At 46.4% G+C, this 14935-nt stretch overlaps 1 protein-coding gene across 3 annotated transcripts in view; it reads right to left on the reverse strand.

Moving 5' to 3' along the window:
• Positions 1-14935, reverse strand: part of Lnx1 (ligand of numb-protein X 1) — a 107259-nt gene that overhangs the window by 28137 nt on the left and 64187 nt on the right. For all 3 annotated transcript variants that reach the window (XM_060380764.1, XM_060380765.1, XM_060380766.1), the window contains 3 exons: positions 5806-6053; positions 4985-5137; positions 556-758 (listed from right to left, as the gene is read on the reverse strand). In XM_060380764.1, the coding sequence (XP_060236747.1) occupies positions 556-758; positions 4985-5137; positions 5806-6053 (604 nt within the window). The remainder of the gene's footprint in view (positions 1-555; positions 759-4984; positions 5138-5805; positions 6054-14935) is intronic.

Consider the following 14935-nt stretch of genomic DNA (forward strand, 5'->3'; position numbering starts at 1 on the left):
TAGATGGGGAAAAAGCGAGAGAAGACAGGGAAAATGATACATTGACAAGAAGTTATAAGCAGAGAGATGGGGGAAGACTGAAAGACTCATCTCAGTTATATCAGGATTCATCATATGAGATTTATGTCAATATAACTGTGAAAAGTGAGTGTCTGCCTTTATTTCATTATATTCACCCCATTAATCATCCACCTAGCCAATATCCACTCATATACCCATCCATTCATCCACTAATCCACGAATTCATTCATCCACCTATTTATCCATCCACTTACTCACCCACTCTTCCATCCATCCACCTACCCACCCACCCATCCATCCATCCGACTATCCGTCCATTTACCTACTTAACCCATCTCTTACCGGCTCTGAAGGATTTCCCTTATTCATCTACCCATCGATGTATCCACCCACATTTCTGGCCAATCACCTGTCTAGCCTTCCACCTGCTCATCCAACCATTGTTGACTTCTACGGACTTAGAGTATGTGCCCCTCAGAGCCTACAGCTCACACTCCCGGAGCCTCTGGTGGCAAGACCATGCCTGCTGGGCACCTTGAGGATGATGTCTCCTGGCAGCAGACGTCCGTCCCTGGCAATCACTCCATCACGATAAATATGCTGGATGATGACGTGGACCAGCGGGGTCTCACTGCCTCCCACGAGCCTGATGGAGAGGCTTTCATTGGGATCTGCTCTGTTGATCTTGATGCTTGTGATCTCGCCATCTGGAATCAGGTGATACAGCCTGGGGAAGACTGGAACGGACAAAAACAGTACTGTTTCAGACATCCACTCAATGGGCACTTCCAAGGCCTCTCCTCGCCAAACTAAACTGTTCACCGCTCCTTGTGCACATTTCCCACTTGCCTGCCTTGGTGCTGGTGCACATCTCTCTACCGGAATGTTTCTCATCCTGGGCCGAAACCCAATTTTTTCCTTCAAGGCATGCATGAAACAATCCCTTCCAATTAAACTTTATCCCAATCCCTCTTTTCTGTGCTGTCTCTAATCACACAATTCCTGGGAGGCTGACTCTAGTTCTCCTGGCATTCAACCTTCCATTATTGCTATCTGCACTGACGTCTCATGTCACCGTGTGGACGCTAGAAACTATGAACAGGCTGTTCCCGAGGTTAGCTTGGTTGATGGCTTCATATAATGTTTACACTCCTTTGATTACTCTGTGGAGGCAGCAATTTCTGGCTGTTCCATGGTTCTGTGCACAGATCTCTCTGCGCACAGATCTCTCTGCGCACAGGAGCCTTCGGCCAATGCTTACTATTCAAATAACAACGAACTAATGAACAGATGTCTTCAGGGAGTAAACTTGGATTTCATTACTTTCTTATCAAGGAACAGAAATAGATTCTGCTCTTCTGTCCTCTTAGATCATTTTGGAAGATCTCAGAGACTCTGCTTTTCAGCTCCAGGACTCATCAGCCCTCTAGCAAACACTGCTGTCAATAACAGGAAGTCAAGAGACCTGGTTCGTAGTCACAAAGAGGCCAAGGTCACAGTCTTACGGCCACTTTCTGAAGGCTTGTCCCTCATCTATCTGGATCCATGAACTCAGTGCTGAGAGAGAATCAAAGATCATGAGATCTGGGGTTTTCTAACTTTAGTATTTGACCCAAGAGTCGTCTTTCCCCAGGACACCTTTCTTAGCTCCCTCCTTGATCCTCCTTGGCTGTGCCAGATACAGAAAGCTGTCTGGGTCACTAGGCAGCTCCATGGTAACAGGCAGTCCTTTATTCATGGTGTATGTGCACACACATGTATGAGTGTATGTGTGTGTGATGTGTGGTTTGTATGTATGTGTGTGTGTCTGTTGAAATGCACCTAGAAGGGGCCATGAAGTAAGGCAGCCTAAGAACCAGGTCAGGAACACCAGGAGGTACACTCGTGGCCTCATTAGCTCCCCAGGAGCCAGATGCTCACAGACAGGTCAAAGTCCACAGAGACAGGCACTAGGGACCAAAATCCCAGAAGCTCTGACTGGCACTGTTTTCCCACTTCCGTTGGAGAAGAAGCATAGAGAGGGGACACCAGTTGCTGAGAACAAGCCACGCCTGGTCTAGGAAGTGGCTTCTTTTATGTAGCTTGAGGCACAGTTAGGATGCAGAAGGCAGAGACGTTTGCGTCCTGCAGCTGCCTTAGCCCTAAGAGTCACCTTTAGTCCTGTCACTTGGGAAGATATCCTATGAGTCTGATTCTGCATACGCCACTTATTTATAACTGTTTTCAAATTCTATAAGCATTGATTGTTTCTTTAGGTGAACTCAACTCTCTAATAAAATTATGCTGGAAAAAAAAAGTTATGTTGCAATGACCATACAGCATAATTAGGAGGTAACGTAGTGATTGGAGGAAGCCATTGTAAGTGTGGGGCTCAAGCTCCATTCAGACTTAATTTAATGTCAGCAAATGGCTTCCGTGAGGCTCTGTCTCAATCTGCCAGTTCCTGGTGCTAACAGCATGTGGGTGACTGAGTTCAATCAATGTCTAAACTGCTCCGACTGCATTAAGTAGGCGTTACCACAAGTCTGTCTGGTATCATAATGGAATTTTTTTGAAAAATCATTTTAAGCAAGGAAAGAAAGTTTTGGAAATAGTCATCAAGGCTCCCGATTCTCCCTCTTTCTCTCCCCCTCCCTTTCTCCCTTCTTCCTTTACAACAGACACAAACACTGTTGTCCTTAAACAACTGGAGGATATCCGATTCCGTGATCTGAAAGGACATGCCCAGCCACACTCTTAAATGATGTCCCTTAGAGCCAGACCAATGAGATCCTTGTGACTTTGAAAGGTTAAAATGATTTTTTAAAAATTTTTAAAATTTTTATTTTTTTGTATTAATTACAGTTTATTCATTTTTTTATCCCAGCTACAGGCTCCTCCCTCATTCCCTCCCTATCCTACCCTCATCTCCTCCTATGCCCCTCCCCAAGTCCACTGATAAAGGAGGTCTTCCTCCCCTTCCATCTGACCCTAGCCTATCAGGTCTCATTAGGACTGGCTGCAATGTCCTCCTCTGTGGCCTGGCAAGGCTGCTCCCCCCTTGGGGGTGGTTGTTATCAAAGAGCCCGCCACTGACTTCATGTAAGGTACCCACTAGGTACTTACTAGGGCGCCCACTTGGACACTGAGCTGCCATGGGCTACATCTGTGCAGGGGTTCTAGGTTATATCCATGGTCCTTGGTTGGAGTGTCAGTCTCAGATTCTAAAACTGTCAAAATTGTCCTAGTCTGGACACGAGAGAATCTGATCAAAGTTCTCTTTGTCTGAAGATGGTAGGAGTTAAAAATACTCTTCTCTGGGCACCGAGCTAAGGAGCTCGGATGCACTTTCAGTCCTCACGCTGACCTATGAAGGTGGCTTCTTATCCCTCTCCAGGTGAAGAGCTAGGCTGGCAGTAGAAAGCAGATGGAGGGCGCAGGCTGGCCAGCAGCTGGGAAGCCACTCAGGCATGTGAGGGGAGAGCACGGAGGGCACGTGGTGAGAGGGCAGCACAGGAAGCCTGGAGTCTCCTGCGCTGCTCAGGAATTTTCCAAGGGCACAGGTACATAACGTGTCTGGGGCTTTAACGTTCAACCCCAAAGAATGTTTGGAAGGTGTTAAAAGAGACAAAGGCCTGAATTTGCAATTCTGCCGTGTGTGTGTGTGTGTGTGTGTGTGTGTGTGTGTGTGTTGTGGTGGTTGGTTAGCTGGGTGACTCTGGCTACTTACCTAACCTCACTGGATCATAGGAATGACAATCTTTATCCCTTAGCATTCTTTGGACACATGCATGACTCAGAGCGCTGGCCGAGCTGTTTCTATTTTTTTTAATGCTATTATTTTACTGTACAGTTTAATACGAACCAGATGTGGTGCACACCTGTAAGCCCGATGCTCTTAAGAGGCAAAGGTAGGAAGATCACTGCAAGTTTGCGGCCAGCCTGATCTACCCAGTACGTTATAGGCTAGCTAAGACTACAAAGAAAAAAGAAAAAGAAAAAAGTTAATTTAACCTAAAAGTTTCAATATAAAATGAAAAGAAAGGTAGAAAACAGTGTCTCCTCAGCTCCACTTATATTGGGGAAACATAATCATACACGCACTCAGATTCAACAGCTTTCTCTGTGTGGCTGCAAAGGTCAACTACTGTCCCTTGGTATACTGTCCTGAAAACAGGCACAGTGACAGTGAACTGTCCCGAGAGCCACGCCAATGAGATGCCAGTGACCTTGGAATGTGCCCTGGTCATAGGGTGCCTGTGAAAATTCATGCGAAAAGGCATGCGAACACTCAGAGCGCCCCGCGAGTAGATTTAATCAGAATACCAGTCTGTCACTCTGTGCCAGCCTTCATGTAAGATGCTTTTTTTCAAGGGCCTGGAGATGGGTCAGGGGCTCAAGGCACTGGCTGACCTGAATTCCAACCCCAGGACCCTCACTGTGAAAGAAGAAAACCAACCCTCACAAGTTGTCCTTTGACACTCACACGCACCGTGACTCATGAGTACATGTGTGTGGGGCGTGCACACACCATAACTAAATGAATGCAGAACATTAAAACAATAAATCAAAACAAAGGGACCCATTTGCTGTCTGTTTATGTGGAACTCGCAGCAGCTATGGCTTTTTCTTTCTCAACAGAAGACTGTGTCCAGTGCCCAGTGTTGAGAATGAAATAAAATAAAGTGGTTTTCACTCTCTAGTGATAGTCCGTGGGCATTAGGCGAGCACCTGGAGCCCAGGTTGCACATGCACTTTCCCTCACCCGTGTGAAAAGATGACAAAGAAGACAAGAGTCCCTGTCCTTACTGGGGTGAGGAGGCTAATCAACGTAAACAAACAAACAAACCAACCACAATCCCATCCTCTTGGGAAGAGAGGGGTCACAAAGGGTGGTTGGTGGTCAGGCTGTCGCCATCCCTAAAGCAACTCTGGAAAGCAGGCCTGTGGCCAGCCTGGGGGTGGGAGTCAAGATTCCGTTTACCTTCAGGGACAGTGGCGTTCTCAGGGCTTTCCCTGCCCTGGTCGGTGTGGCTGGCGACGGCACTCCCACTCTTCATCCTTCGAAGAACGCTCAGGGCTCTGTTGATCTTTTTGAAAGATCGGCTTCTCATCGTGGAGCGCTCAAAGGGCCGTGCTGAGGAAAGAGACGGAGCAGAGATGGGAGTTACAGGACCGCAGCGATCATCCTTTGGCCAAGCCTGCTGCTGTGTGCCTGAAATCCTGGCCCTTGGGAGATTAGACTGGAAACTCAGGAGGTCAAACCCAGCCCAGGTGCAGAGTGAGACTTTGCCTCAAATAAGCAAACAACAGCAAAACAACAACAACAAAGAACCTTTTATGTATAAAACATTGAAATGGGACAGTAGGATATTAAAACAGTGACCACCTCTTAATAATAAGAGTTTATTTACGTGTATTTGTAATTTTTTTTTCAGTGAAATAATGTATCTTACTTACTTAAAATCTATTCCCCTCCCTTGGGTGTGAGTGGATAGAATACCACTTTCCAGAGCAAGCAGAGGAGGTCCCCTCACTGCAGGGACCATAAATCACCAGGCCTTGCCTCACCCGCCCTCACCAAGCCGGATTACACAGTAGAAATGATCTGAGGCACTCAGTTTCATTTTGCTATGGAAAACTGGACATTGAGTGGTGGCCAAAACCCCCAGCACCATTTCCCTTAAAAAAAAAAAAAACACAAAAAAAACATTTCTAGAACTTTCCACCAGTAGTATATTCTACAGAGGGCAATCCCAGGGAAAACCGAGAGTCCATTCCCAGACCTCCACCCACTTGACTCACCCCTTGTTCGGTTGCTCCGGCTAGAGTCTGAGTCTGAGGGGTTAGCTACTGGCTCACCATCCTCCACGGAGGACACGTAGGCAGGGTTGTCTAGGCCAGGCTCATCGGTCATTAAAGAGATGGTGGCGGCCGCAGAAACCTCTGGGGAGGGTGTCCTTGCCGTGAGGCTAGCGCAGCCGTCAGGGCAGCCATCTTGAGAGCGCCTTTTCCTGTCCTTGGTCAGGCCATAGTGAGAAGCACCTTTGCAGCTGGAACAACCCAGAGGGGCAGTTAGCACGTTCAGTCAGGGCTCCCCCCAGTACATACGCCTGGCTCTGTACAACCCTCCCCTTCACACGTAAGAATTTGATATATGCTTGCCAGCCAAATGCATAATTGGATCGAGAGAGTAGTTTTTTGTTTTGGTTTGTTTGTTTGTTTGTTTTTAAGAATTGCCTATTATATTCTCCAAGCATAAGCGCCACTGCTGAGTGGTAGAAAATCAGATCTACCCGACTGTGGCTTGAGGGCGGAGGTCTCCAACGTTTGCACTTGGCATTTGCTTCTCGGCAGTATTTATTCTGACTACAGAAGCCCTCAATCACATTCTCAGCCCTTTCTTCTGGGATTGATCCCACAGCATCGGACACAAACACACGAGGTCACTACCAGATCCCGTATTTGGCTGACCATGCAAACAGAACTGCCCTTGCCACAAAGCCACAGGGTTTACTCAGAACTGCTATTCTCTAGGGGTGGGCGTGGCAGCTTCCATTCCTGTTGCTGGGTTGGTCTGGCAGGGCCTCCCACACTCCTCAGAGGAACCACCAGCAGGGGCTCTCACACACTGGAACACATCACATCTCACAGCGCTGGGAGAGAAACACTTCTTTGATAGTTTTTCTTTTTCTTTCATTAACAACAGAAACCTTTTCTGTCCGTTTCCTTGTTTCTATCCATTTTACTCATTCCATTTCACCAAAAAACAAAACAAAACAAACAAACAAACAAACAAACAAACAAACCAAACTTTGTAGAGTGGCCCAGTCATTGGTACAATAGGAAAAGGGAAAGATGTCCAGGGTTCAAAGGACCAGCACTTGCGACAATCTAGAGCCTTCTTTTTTCAAGAACTCATTTTTTGACCCCTGGGCCAGTCATTTCAGTTCACTGGCAACGATTTTGGTCAGTAACTGATGATGATTTAATTAGCGCATTGCACTGCTGGAGAGGGCGTCCAAGGACGCAGCCACTCCGTGTCCAACAGAAATCCTTCTAAAAAGAACTCCTGTGTTAGGCAAATGGCCTAACAGGTGAGTTGACTGGTGTGCACCAGTGAATAAACGTCTGCAACCTTACTTGAGTGATGCTTTGTGACCCCGAAAGGAGACAGGAGCTGCTGTGACCCTGCAACCGAGAGGCTTCAGGCTGACGCTCAGACCTGCCTGGAGGGAGCCTAGAGGTTTGCCCTGAATGTACCTTACCTAGCTGTGTGATCTGAAGCCATTAGACCGGATGGTTAAAATTTCTGCCCTGGGGGCTGGAGAGAAGACTCAAGAGCCTAAGAGTTCTGGCTGTTTGTATAGAGGACTTGAGTTTCCTTTCCAGCACCCACGTCGGGTGGATCGCAACCTCTACCACTCCAACTCCAGGAGATTCAGCACTCTCTTTTGGCTTCTGCGGTCACTTGCACACATGTGGCAATCTCTCTCCCACACAACCAACCAACCAACCAACCAACCAACCAACCAACCAACCAAACCAGCCAACCAACCAGTAAATATACACACTCACTGTAAACAATTCATACACCCCAGGAATAAATATAATAACTAACTAAAATAACTAAAAATTATCCATCCTCTAAAAATTTTCATTCCACACATAGTTCTTGGCATAAAATTTGGTTGACATGACGTTCTGCCAGGAGCATCGCTCCTTGCTAGATATATAGTCAGTTCTCAGGAAACGGACGCCATCCCTTGACTTCTCCCATTCTGAGATACTCATCCTCTTACTTTCCCGTCTCTGGGATCAGGATGTCCTGGGGACACTGAGCAGTTTTGCTGCTGAGCAGCACTTGTGAAGGTGCCAGCACCTGAGCATGGCTGACGCGGTTACAGTACTGCCACATACCTCCTGAGGCGCTAGGCTCATGCTTCTCTTTACATCACCGAGTTTAGTTGCCATGCAAATGCCTTCCAATAGAATCTGTCATGGACATATAGTTCTACCCAGAGATCCCATCCTTCTGCTTTCATCAGAGAAGCACTCTCTTGCAGTACATGGTAATTAGAACAGAGGCCCATAACTGGACATATGCAGAGAGTGAGAGGCTTTGGAGCACTCGGTCCTACATGGGATGTCTTTATCAAACCCCTCCCCTCAAGACTCAGGGCTCTATAGAAGTGAGGAGGTGGAAAGAGTTTAAGAGCCAGAGGTAGCGGGCACTTCAAGGAAACAGTGTCTTCCGGACACAATAGGGCTCACAGTTATAAACTCGGGAGCTAAGATAACACACAGATCTTCACAGGCTCAAACCAGATGGAATCCCAGCACTAGAAAGGGGAAGTGGACACAAAGTCCCACTTCTAATTCAGAAGTGATTTGCAATTGGTACCTGCTGGAAAAGGGCCACTAGGTGTTATCAATTACACACCCAGGCAGGCCCCAGGCTCAGGAGTAGTTGGCTATCACAGAAAAGACCCCATGTTTTTGTGAACTTTTGGGTTATTTTGTTTTTCTTTTCTTTTTTTAATTGAATTTATTTTTTATTAATTTTATTTTGGTTTTTACTTTTGACTTATTGGGGTTTTTTTTTGTTTTGATTTTCTTTTTCTTTCCTTTTACTTTTCTTTTGTGTGTGAGAGAGAAAGAACACAAAATTTTATGGTGAAAAGTGAGGAAATCCTAGAAAGAGTTGAGGAAAGGGAAAGAATGTGATCAAAATATATTTATGAACAGGCTTTATGCTTCAGTACTAGAATAAAAAGTTACTGAATATACCAAAATCTAAAAAGAACCCCAAAGCAAAACAAAAACAACAACAAACAAACAAAAATAGAGCAGAGGGGTGCAAACTTTGTTTTAATGAAGCTGACAGTCACGCTTAGAAGAATGTCGACAAAGTTGTCATTTTTCCTACAAGGAAAAAGCAATGCTTCATTTGCTTACTTGGTTTACTTTTGTGTATTTATTTTATGTGTGGGTGTTTTTGCTTACATGTATATATCCATATATACGAACTATGTGCAAGCCTGGTGCTAGCAGAGGCCACAAGAGGGCATCGGATCCCCCATAAGTGGAGTTACAGACAATTCTGCGCTTCCCTGTGAGTGCTGAGAGCTGAGCCCAGGTCCACTGAGAGAGCAGCCTGGGTGCTCTGAACTGCTGACCTCTCTCTCTGGCCCCAAAATGCTCCAAGGGTTGGAGAGATGGCTCAGTGGTTAAGAGCACACACTGCTCTTGCTGAGGACCCTCGCTCAGCTCCAGCACCCATGTCCTGCTGTAACTCAAGCTCCACAGGGATCTGACTCCTGGCCTTCATGAGTTCTCCACTTGTACTGATGTACACGCCCCCACACACACACGCAGACACCCCCTACACATCCAGAGACACAATTGAGAAATAAAATAAATACTTAAGAAAATATTGTCTCTCATTAGAAAAGACACTCTCCCAAGGAGATGAAAAGCAGTATTACTTTTTTTTTTTTTTTTTTTTTTTTCATAGAAAAGGATCACCGCTATCACACCAGGCAATGCAACCCAGGTTAGGGGGAGTTGCTCGGTTCACCTAAAGCCAACAGAATCTGGTGTGAGCCATGTTTAATGGTGTCTGGGGTAGTTTAACTGGAGGCACATTCTCTTTTTTTGTCAGCAAATACAATACAGTACTTTCAGTAATCAGTGGCATCCTACCTGTGATGAAATGTGGTGTTACTTTTAGAAGGAAGGCCTGCAATTACAAACTTTACACCCTCATTTTCTAGAAGATGGACAGCGGAGGACAAGCCAACGCTTATACTTTTGAGCTGTCCCAACACCTCCCCTGGGAACCTGGGAAGCCTTACCACCCCTTTGGAATTTTTTATTATTTTTTTTATCATCCTCATTAGTTACTTTGGCTTGGAATTATTCTGGCTACAGAAGAGTAAAGGGGTTGAAATGGGGAATTTGAAAATTGGAAGAAATGCTGTGTGATGGAAAAAATCAGAGCCAGCAGGCATTGGAGAGCGCCAAAGCTGTAATTCGAGAATGGAACACTTCTCCGTGGGCCAGCGGCCTTTGGTCAGCAGTGCAGGGAAAGGTAGTTCATGACATGTTAGTGGATTTGGAGACAGCCTCTCTTTGTAGGCAGTGGTGCTCTTGACCATGTCTCAACCAGAGCTGGAAATGCATTTCCCTAGAATATAGGTGACTGGAATGGTACACAGTCTGGCTTTCTTTGGAGGACATAGCCCGTCCCAGTGAGAAAGTTGAATCTCATTCAGGTGCCTCCGAGCACAGAAGAGAGTGAGTTCCAGGACCATAACCATTAAAACACAACATTTCTGCCTCAGATTCCTGAGCCTCTTAAAGACATATTTTTGAGTCCAGGAAAGGGAAACAGCATAAAAATTAATGACTAGACTTCTCTTTATCACTCAGTTCCTAGCTGTAGTTATAATAGCTGGGGAGGATGCAGCATCTAAATGGAAACATTCAGACTCATAAACTTAAAAAAAAAAAATCAGGATAACGACTCATCCTTCTGTAATGTCAGCTCTCTCCATCTTCTTGGCTTAGCCTGAATCTGAGGCACAGAGTGATGTATGAAAGCAGTGGCTTGTACTTACTAATTATCGCTTCTGCTGTGACTAATACTGGGGGCTCCTGATTTACAGGCACTAGAAAAGGAGAGGGGAAAGCACTGATTAATGTTGGCCAGGACAGGAAGATAGGAGGCACCCTGGGCTTTGTTCAAAGCAAGCAGGATTTATGCTCTCTTCAGCTACCTTGAGCGTAAGTACTCTCAGGTGGTGATGGCCATGAACTTGAAGGATGAGCATAGGGAACACAGAAAACCAAAAAAAAAAAAAAAATTTTTTTTTCAACTCAAACCACAAACTTTGGATATGCTGTCTGCTCAAACAAGCATCCTGAAATCATTTTTCTTGATGCTGATGAAGTCAGGTCCTGGGCTCCTACACTGAAGCCAGCAGTGAGCGAAAGATCAGGCAGCTTCTGAGGGCGCCAGCACCAGCGGCCTTGCAGTTTTTTAGAGAGGAGGGGGATTGAGTGTGTGAAGAGAAAATGAAATTTTCTTTCTACAAGATTCCGGAGTCTGTGGTGTGAGTTGCTAATGGGAGCTGGAGACTGGAGTTCCGGATGGCCCCTAGACATGGTTCACCAAGGTCCTAAAGGGGAGGGGGGATCTCCACAGAATTCAGCCTGCGGGGTGGTACTAGCTCATCTTCAAGGGAGGGGCTCCCTGCTGTCTGTGAACTGACCCACTTATCATAGCGTGCAAGCTGCCCACGAGAAAGCAAGCCTCCATTCTCTCATCGTCATCAGAACAACGGTGGTGAAAGCCTTCTTTGAGCTAATCTTCGCACTAACCTCTCCCTCAGTTCACTTCTGATACAAATGGGACTGGGACTTGGCAACTCGGAATTCATTAACTGCCCAGACTGCTCTCACTTTAACCCTGGGATTGAACTCACAGCTTAGGGAAGCAAGGAAGACAGGTTGTGAGGGGGGAAAGCCAGGCAGGAAGATGGTGAACAATCTTGATTGTGGCATAGATTCAGTTGCCATTAAAGCTTTACAGAAGGGATAGTCCTGTGTTGTCAGAAGCAGGCAATCTGGATACTAAAACCCATACTTCACTACTAAAACCCATACATCACTGCAAAATCTTTTGATTTTTTTTTCCATGTTGGCAACACATCATGCCTAAAAACTGTGTGGTCCAAGCAAAATACAAACACACATGTAGCACACATCTATCTCAAAGAAAAGCACATTCCACCTCTGCTAATAAGGAAAACTGCTAATCCAACAAACGGTTGGGACCTGTTTCCCTCTTTTCAGCTAAGAAGAAATATAAAGCCAGATGGTGGTGTTGCACCCACCTTTAATCACAGCACTTGGGAGGCAGAGGTAGACCGATCTCTGAGTTTGAGGCTAGCTGGTCAACAAAGCAAGTTCTAGAATAGCCAGGGTTACACAGAGAAGCCCTGTCTCGAAGAGGAAGAAGAAGAAGGGGAAGAAGAAGAAGAAGGGGAAGAAGAAGAAGAAGGGGAAGAAGAAGAAGAAGGGGAAGAAGAAGAAGAAGGGGAAGAAGAAGAAGAAGAAGAAGAAGGAGGAGGAGGAGGAGGAAGAAGAAGAAGAAGAAGAGGAAGAAGAAGAAGAAGAGGAAGAGGAAGAAGAAGAAGAAGAAGAAGAAGAAGAAGAAGAAGAAGAAGAAGAAGAAGAAGAAGAAGAAGAAGAAGAAGAAGAAGAAGAAATATGACCCTTCATGCATTCTGCTTTCTGCTACTTATATAAGGTACATGTGCAAGGAAAGGCAAGACGGGTGTTGAAGAGGGCTTCCTTTTCAGCTACCTGTCCCAGCCACTTTTCTGATTGAGTTGGAGGTTAAGAGTGGATTCTCAGTTGTCCTTCTTTCAAAAGAACCAATAGGTTGCCTGAACCTGGAATTTCACAGGAAAGGAAACATCCAGTTATCAGATATAACTATTATTTCTTCATGCAAAGGGAGTCAATGGTGGAGGACTCTGGAGAGAAGCCACTTTCCTGCCACCAGTTGGGTCTGAGGCTTTGGATGCCCCATCACCTCCATATCACAGGATGAGTGACCCCGCATCTGTGCCTCAGGTAGAGGAGGCCAAGGGATCAGCTGGGAGGCTCTGCTGTGGGAAGGGAGATAGCTCCAGAACAGAGTGGTGGATGTCCCTTGTGGAGGAAATGAGCTGTGGGGAGTCCCACAAGACTATCTGTCAGGCTGCTGACGACCCTCAAGGATGAAGAACTGCTCCTGTGTGTTCAGCCCTAACCCCTCTGGGGCTTCCACCCTGGCCCTGGTCCTCCTCACGTCATACACCCACGGTTTTGTGCGTGGCCCCAGCTGACTTTCCTTCCTCTGCTCTACAGTCTCTCACCCTCTAAATCCACCTCAACCACATGGAAAATTTTTATTCAGAAACATGTTGGGAACATGTTCTCTTTTGCTAGTGGGAAGGAGTCAGAGCTCTTATTGATATCCCAGGACTTCCATACTACCCTCATGGAATCTAGTGGAGTTGGGTAACTCAAAAGGGAGATGGCTGGAGGAACAGACACCCACCAGTGTCTTCCTACGTACTAGGTGCTGTTTTATGAATGTGGCCTCCTTTAACCCTCCCAACTACTCTGAGACATTAGTTCTCATATATCGCCTCTTCGACAAAGAGAGGGATGGTAGAAGGGAGAAAAAAGCTTGTTCAAGGTCACCATGAGAAGCCGGGATGGTCTGAACCCAGGCCATGGGTTCCATGTTTTCTTCCCTCACACAGCCTGGCCTCCAGCCCAGGGCCCTCCAGCTTCCCTGAACTCCACACTCACGTATCAAGCCACCCACTCCTCGTCCTCGCTTTGACACTCGACACACAGCCTCAGCACAAAATCCACACAGCCTGAGTCCACTGGCCAAGCCAGCTATTCCCACATCCTTCCTGCTGGGTCAAATAGATCCTTATATCCAGCCTATCTGTTTGGGCCAGAAACCTCAGACTCATCCTCGATTCCTTGAACTCCTTTGCTGTATCAATCCAACCCTCCCCCACCCAAAAAAAAATATCCAGAAACTAACAGATTCTCATCAGTACTGCCATCCAGGGCCACCTGATTCCCAGTTATTGCCATAACCTCCTAAGAGGGTTGTATACACTACAGTTGTTCTTCCCTATTTTAGTCTATGGTTTTGACACAGTTTGAAATGTATCCCTCAAGGGTTTGTGTATTGAAACTTAATCCCCCCCGTGGTACTGAGATTATGGAATTTTAACCTGAGCATGGTGTTTGGATACAGGAGTCTTTGGGAGGTGACTGATTAGGAGTAGACAAGGCTGTGGGATGGAGGCCCTATGACTGAATGCTGGTGGTCTCATAGGAGAGAGACAACAGCCTCCTGTGTTTGCCACATGATGCCCTGTGCTCCCCACGGCACTGTGCAGTCTCAGAACGGAAGCTCAGCCTCACCACCACCATGCTCCAACTCTTCAAGATGAGAGCGTGAACCCCTAGTGAAGCATGAAAAACAGCTGCACATCAGGACAGCTCAGATGGTGACCTTCACGGAGAAACATTTACCTGAATAGTTGTTTAGTTCAGGTACAATAAATTATTACAATCATTCATTTATCAGGGAGGATGCTCACAGCACATGCCTGTGGAGGTCAAAGGACAGCTTGTAGAAATTGCCTCTCTTCTTCTACAGGTGGGTCCTGGTAGTCATCAGGCTTGGTGGCAAGTGCTGTTACCTACCAAGTTGTCTGGAACAATATTCTAAAGCCCAAATAGCCATCCAAAGAATGCAATTAATGAATTTAAGTTCTAAATGTGGTGACAGTTTCTATATTAGAAAACTATGGTATGGACAGGTATGGTAGCTAGCTCACACTTGCCAGGACCAGATGGGGTAGGACATGCTTGCAATCCCAGCATTTAGGATGGTGCAGGGGGGCTTGAGTTCAAGGTCAGAGCAGGCTACAGAGGAAGACTTTGTCTGAGTGCCACAATTAATCCAACTGGGTGAATCAATGGCCACACAGCATTCCTTCTCTAGGATAGGGATGCCTCCTTTCTCCCTGTGGGGCTTGGGAAAAGCTGGCTCATGGATTCTCATGTCTTTCATGGCTGGTGGTGGAGACACCAGTTTGACCTCCGCTAACTGGTTAGCTCTGGCCAACCACAGGGCTGTAAGTAAACACTCGCTGAACCAAACCGAGTAACAGTCATTCTCCGGGTATTGCGTTGACAGAAACGCTGCGCTGGGGATCGCAGGCTGTGCCCACACAGCCCTGACAACACATAGTTACCTGTGGTTGGCTGTGACACGGGGCTCCTTTCCCTCCGCAAGCTCATCCTATCCCTCTTCACTCTCACATATGCCAAAACCAAAATGATG

Source organism: Meriones unguiculatus, chromosome 3 (assembly GCF_030254825.1).
Source record: "Meriones unguiculatus strain TT.TT164.6M chromosome 3, Bangor_MerUng_6.1, whole genome shotgun sequence".
NCBI classification, from domain to species: domain Eukaryota; kingdom Metazoa; phylum Chordata; class Mammalia; order Rodentia; family Muridae; genus Meriones; species Meriones unguiculatus.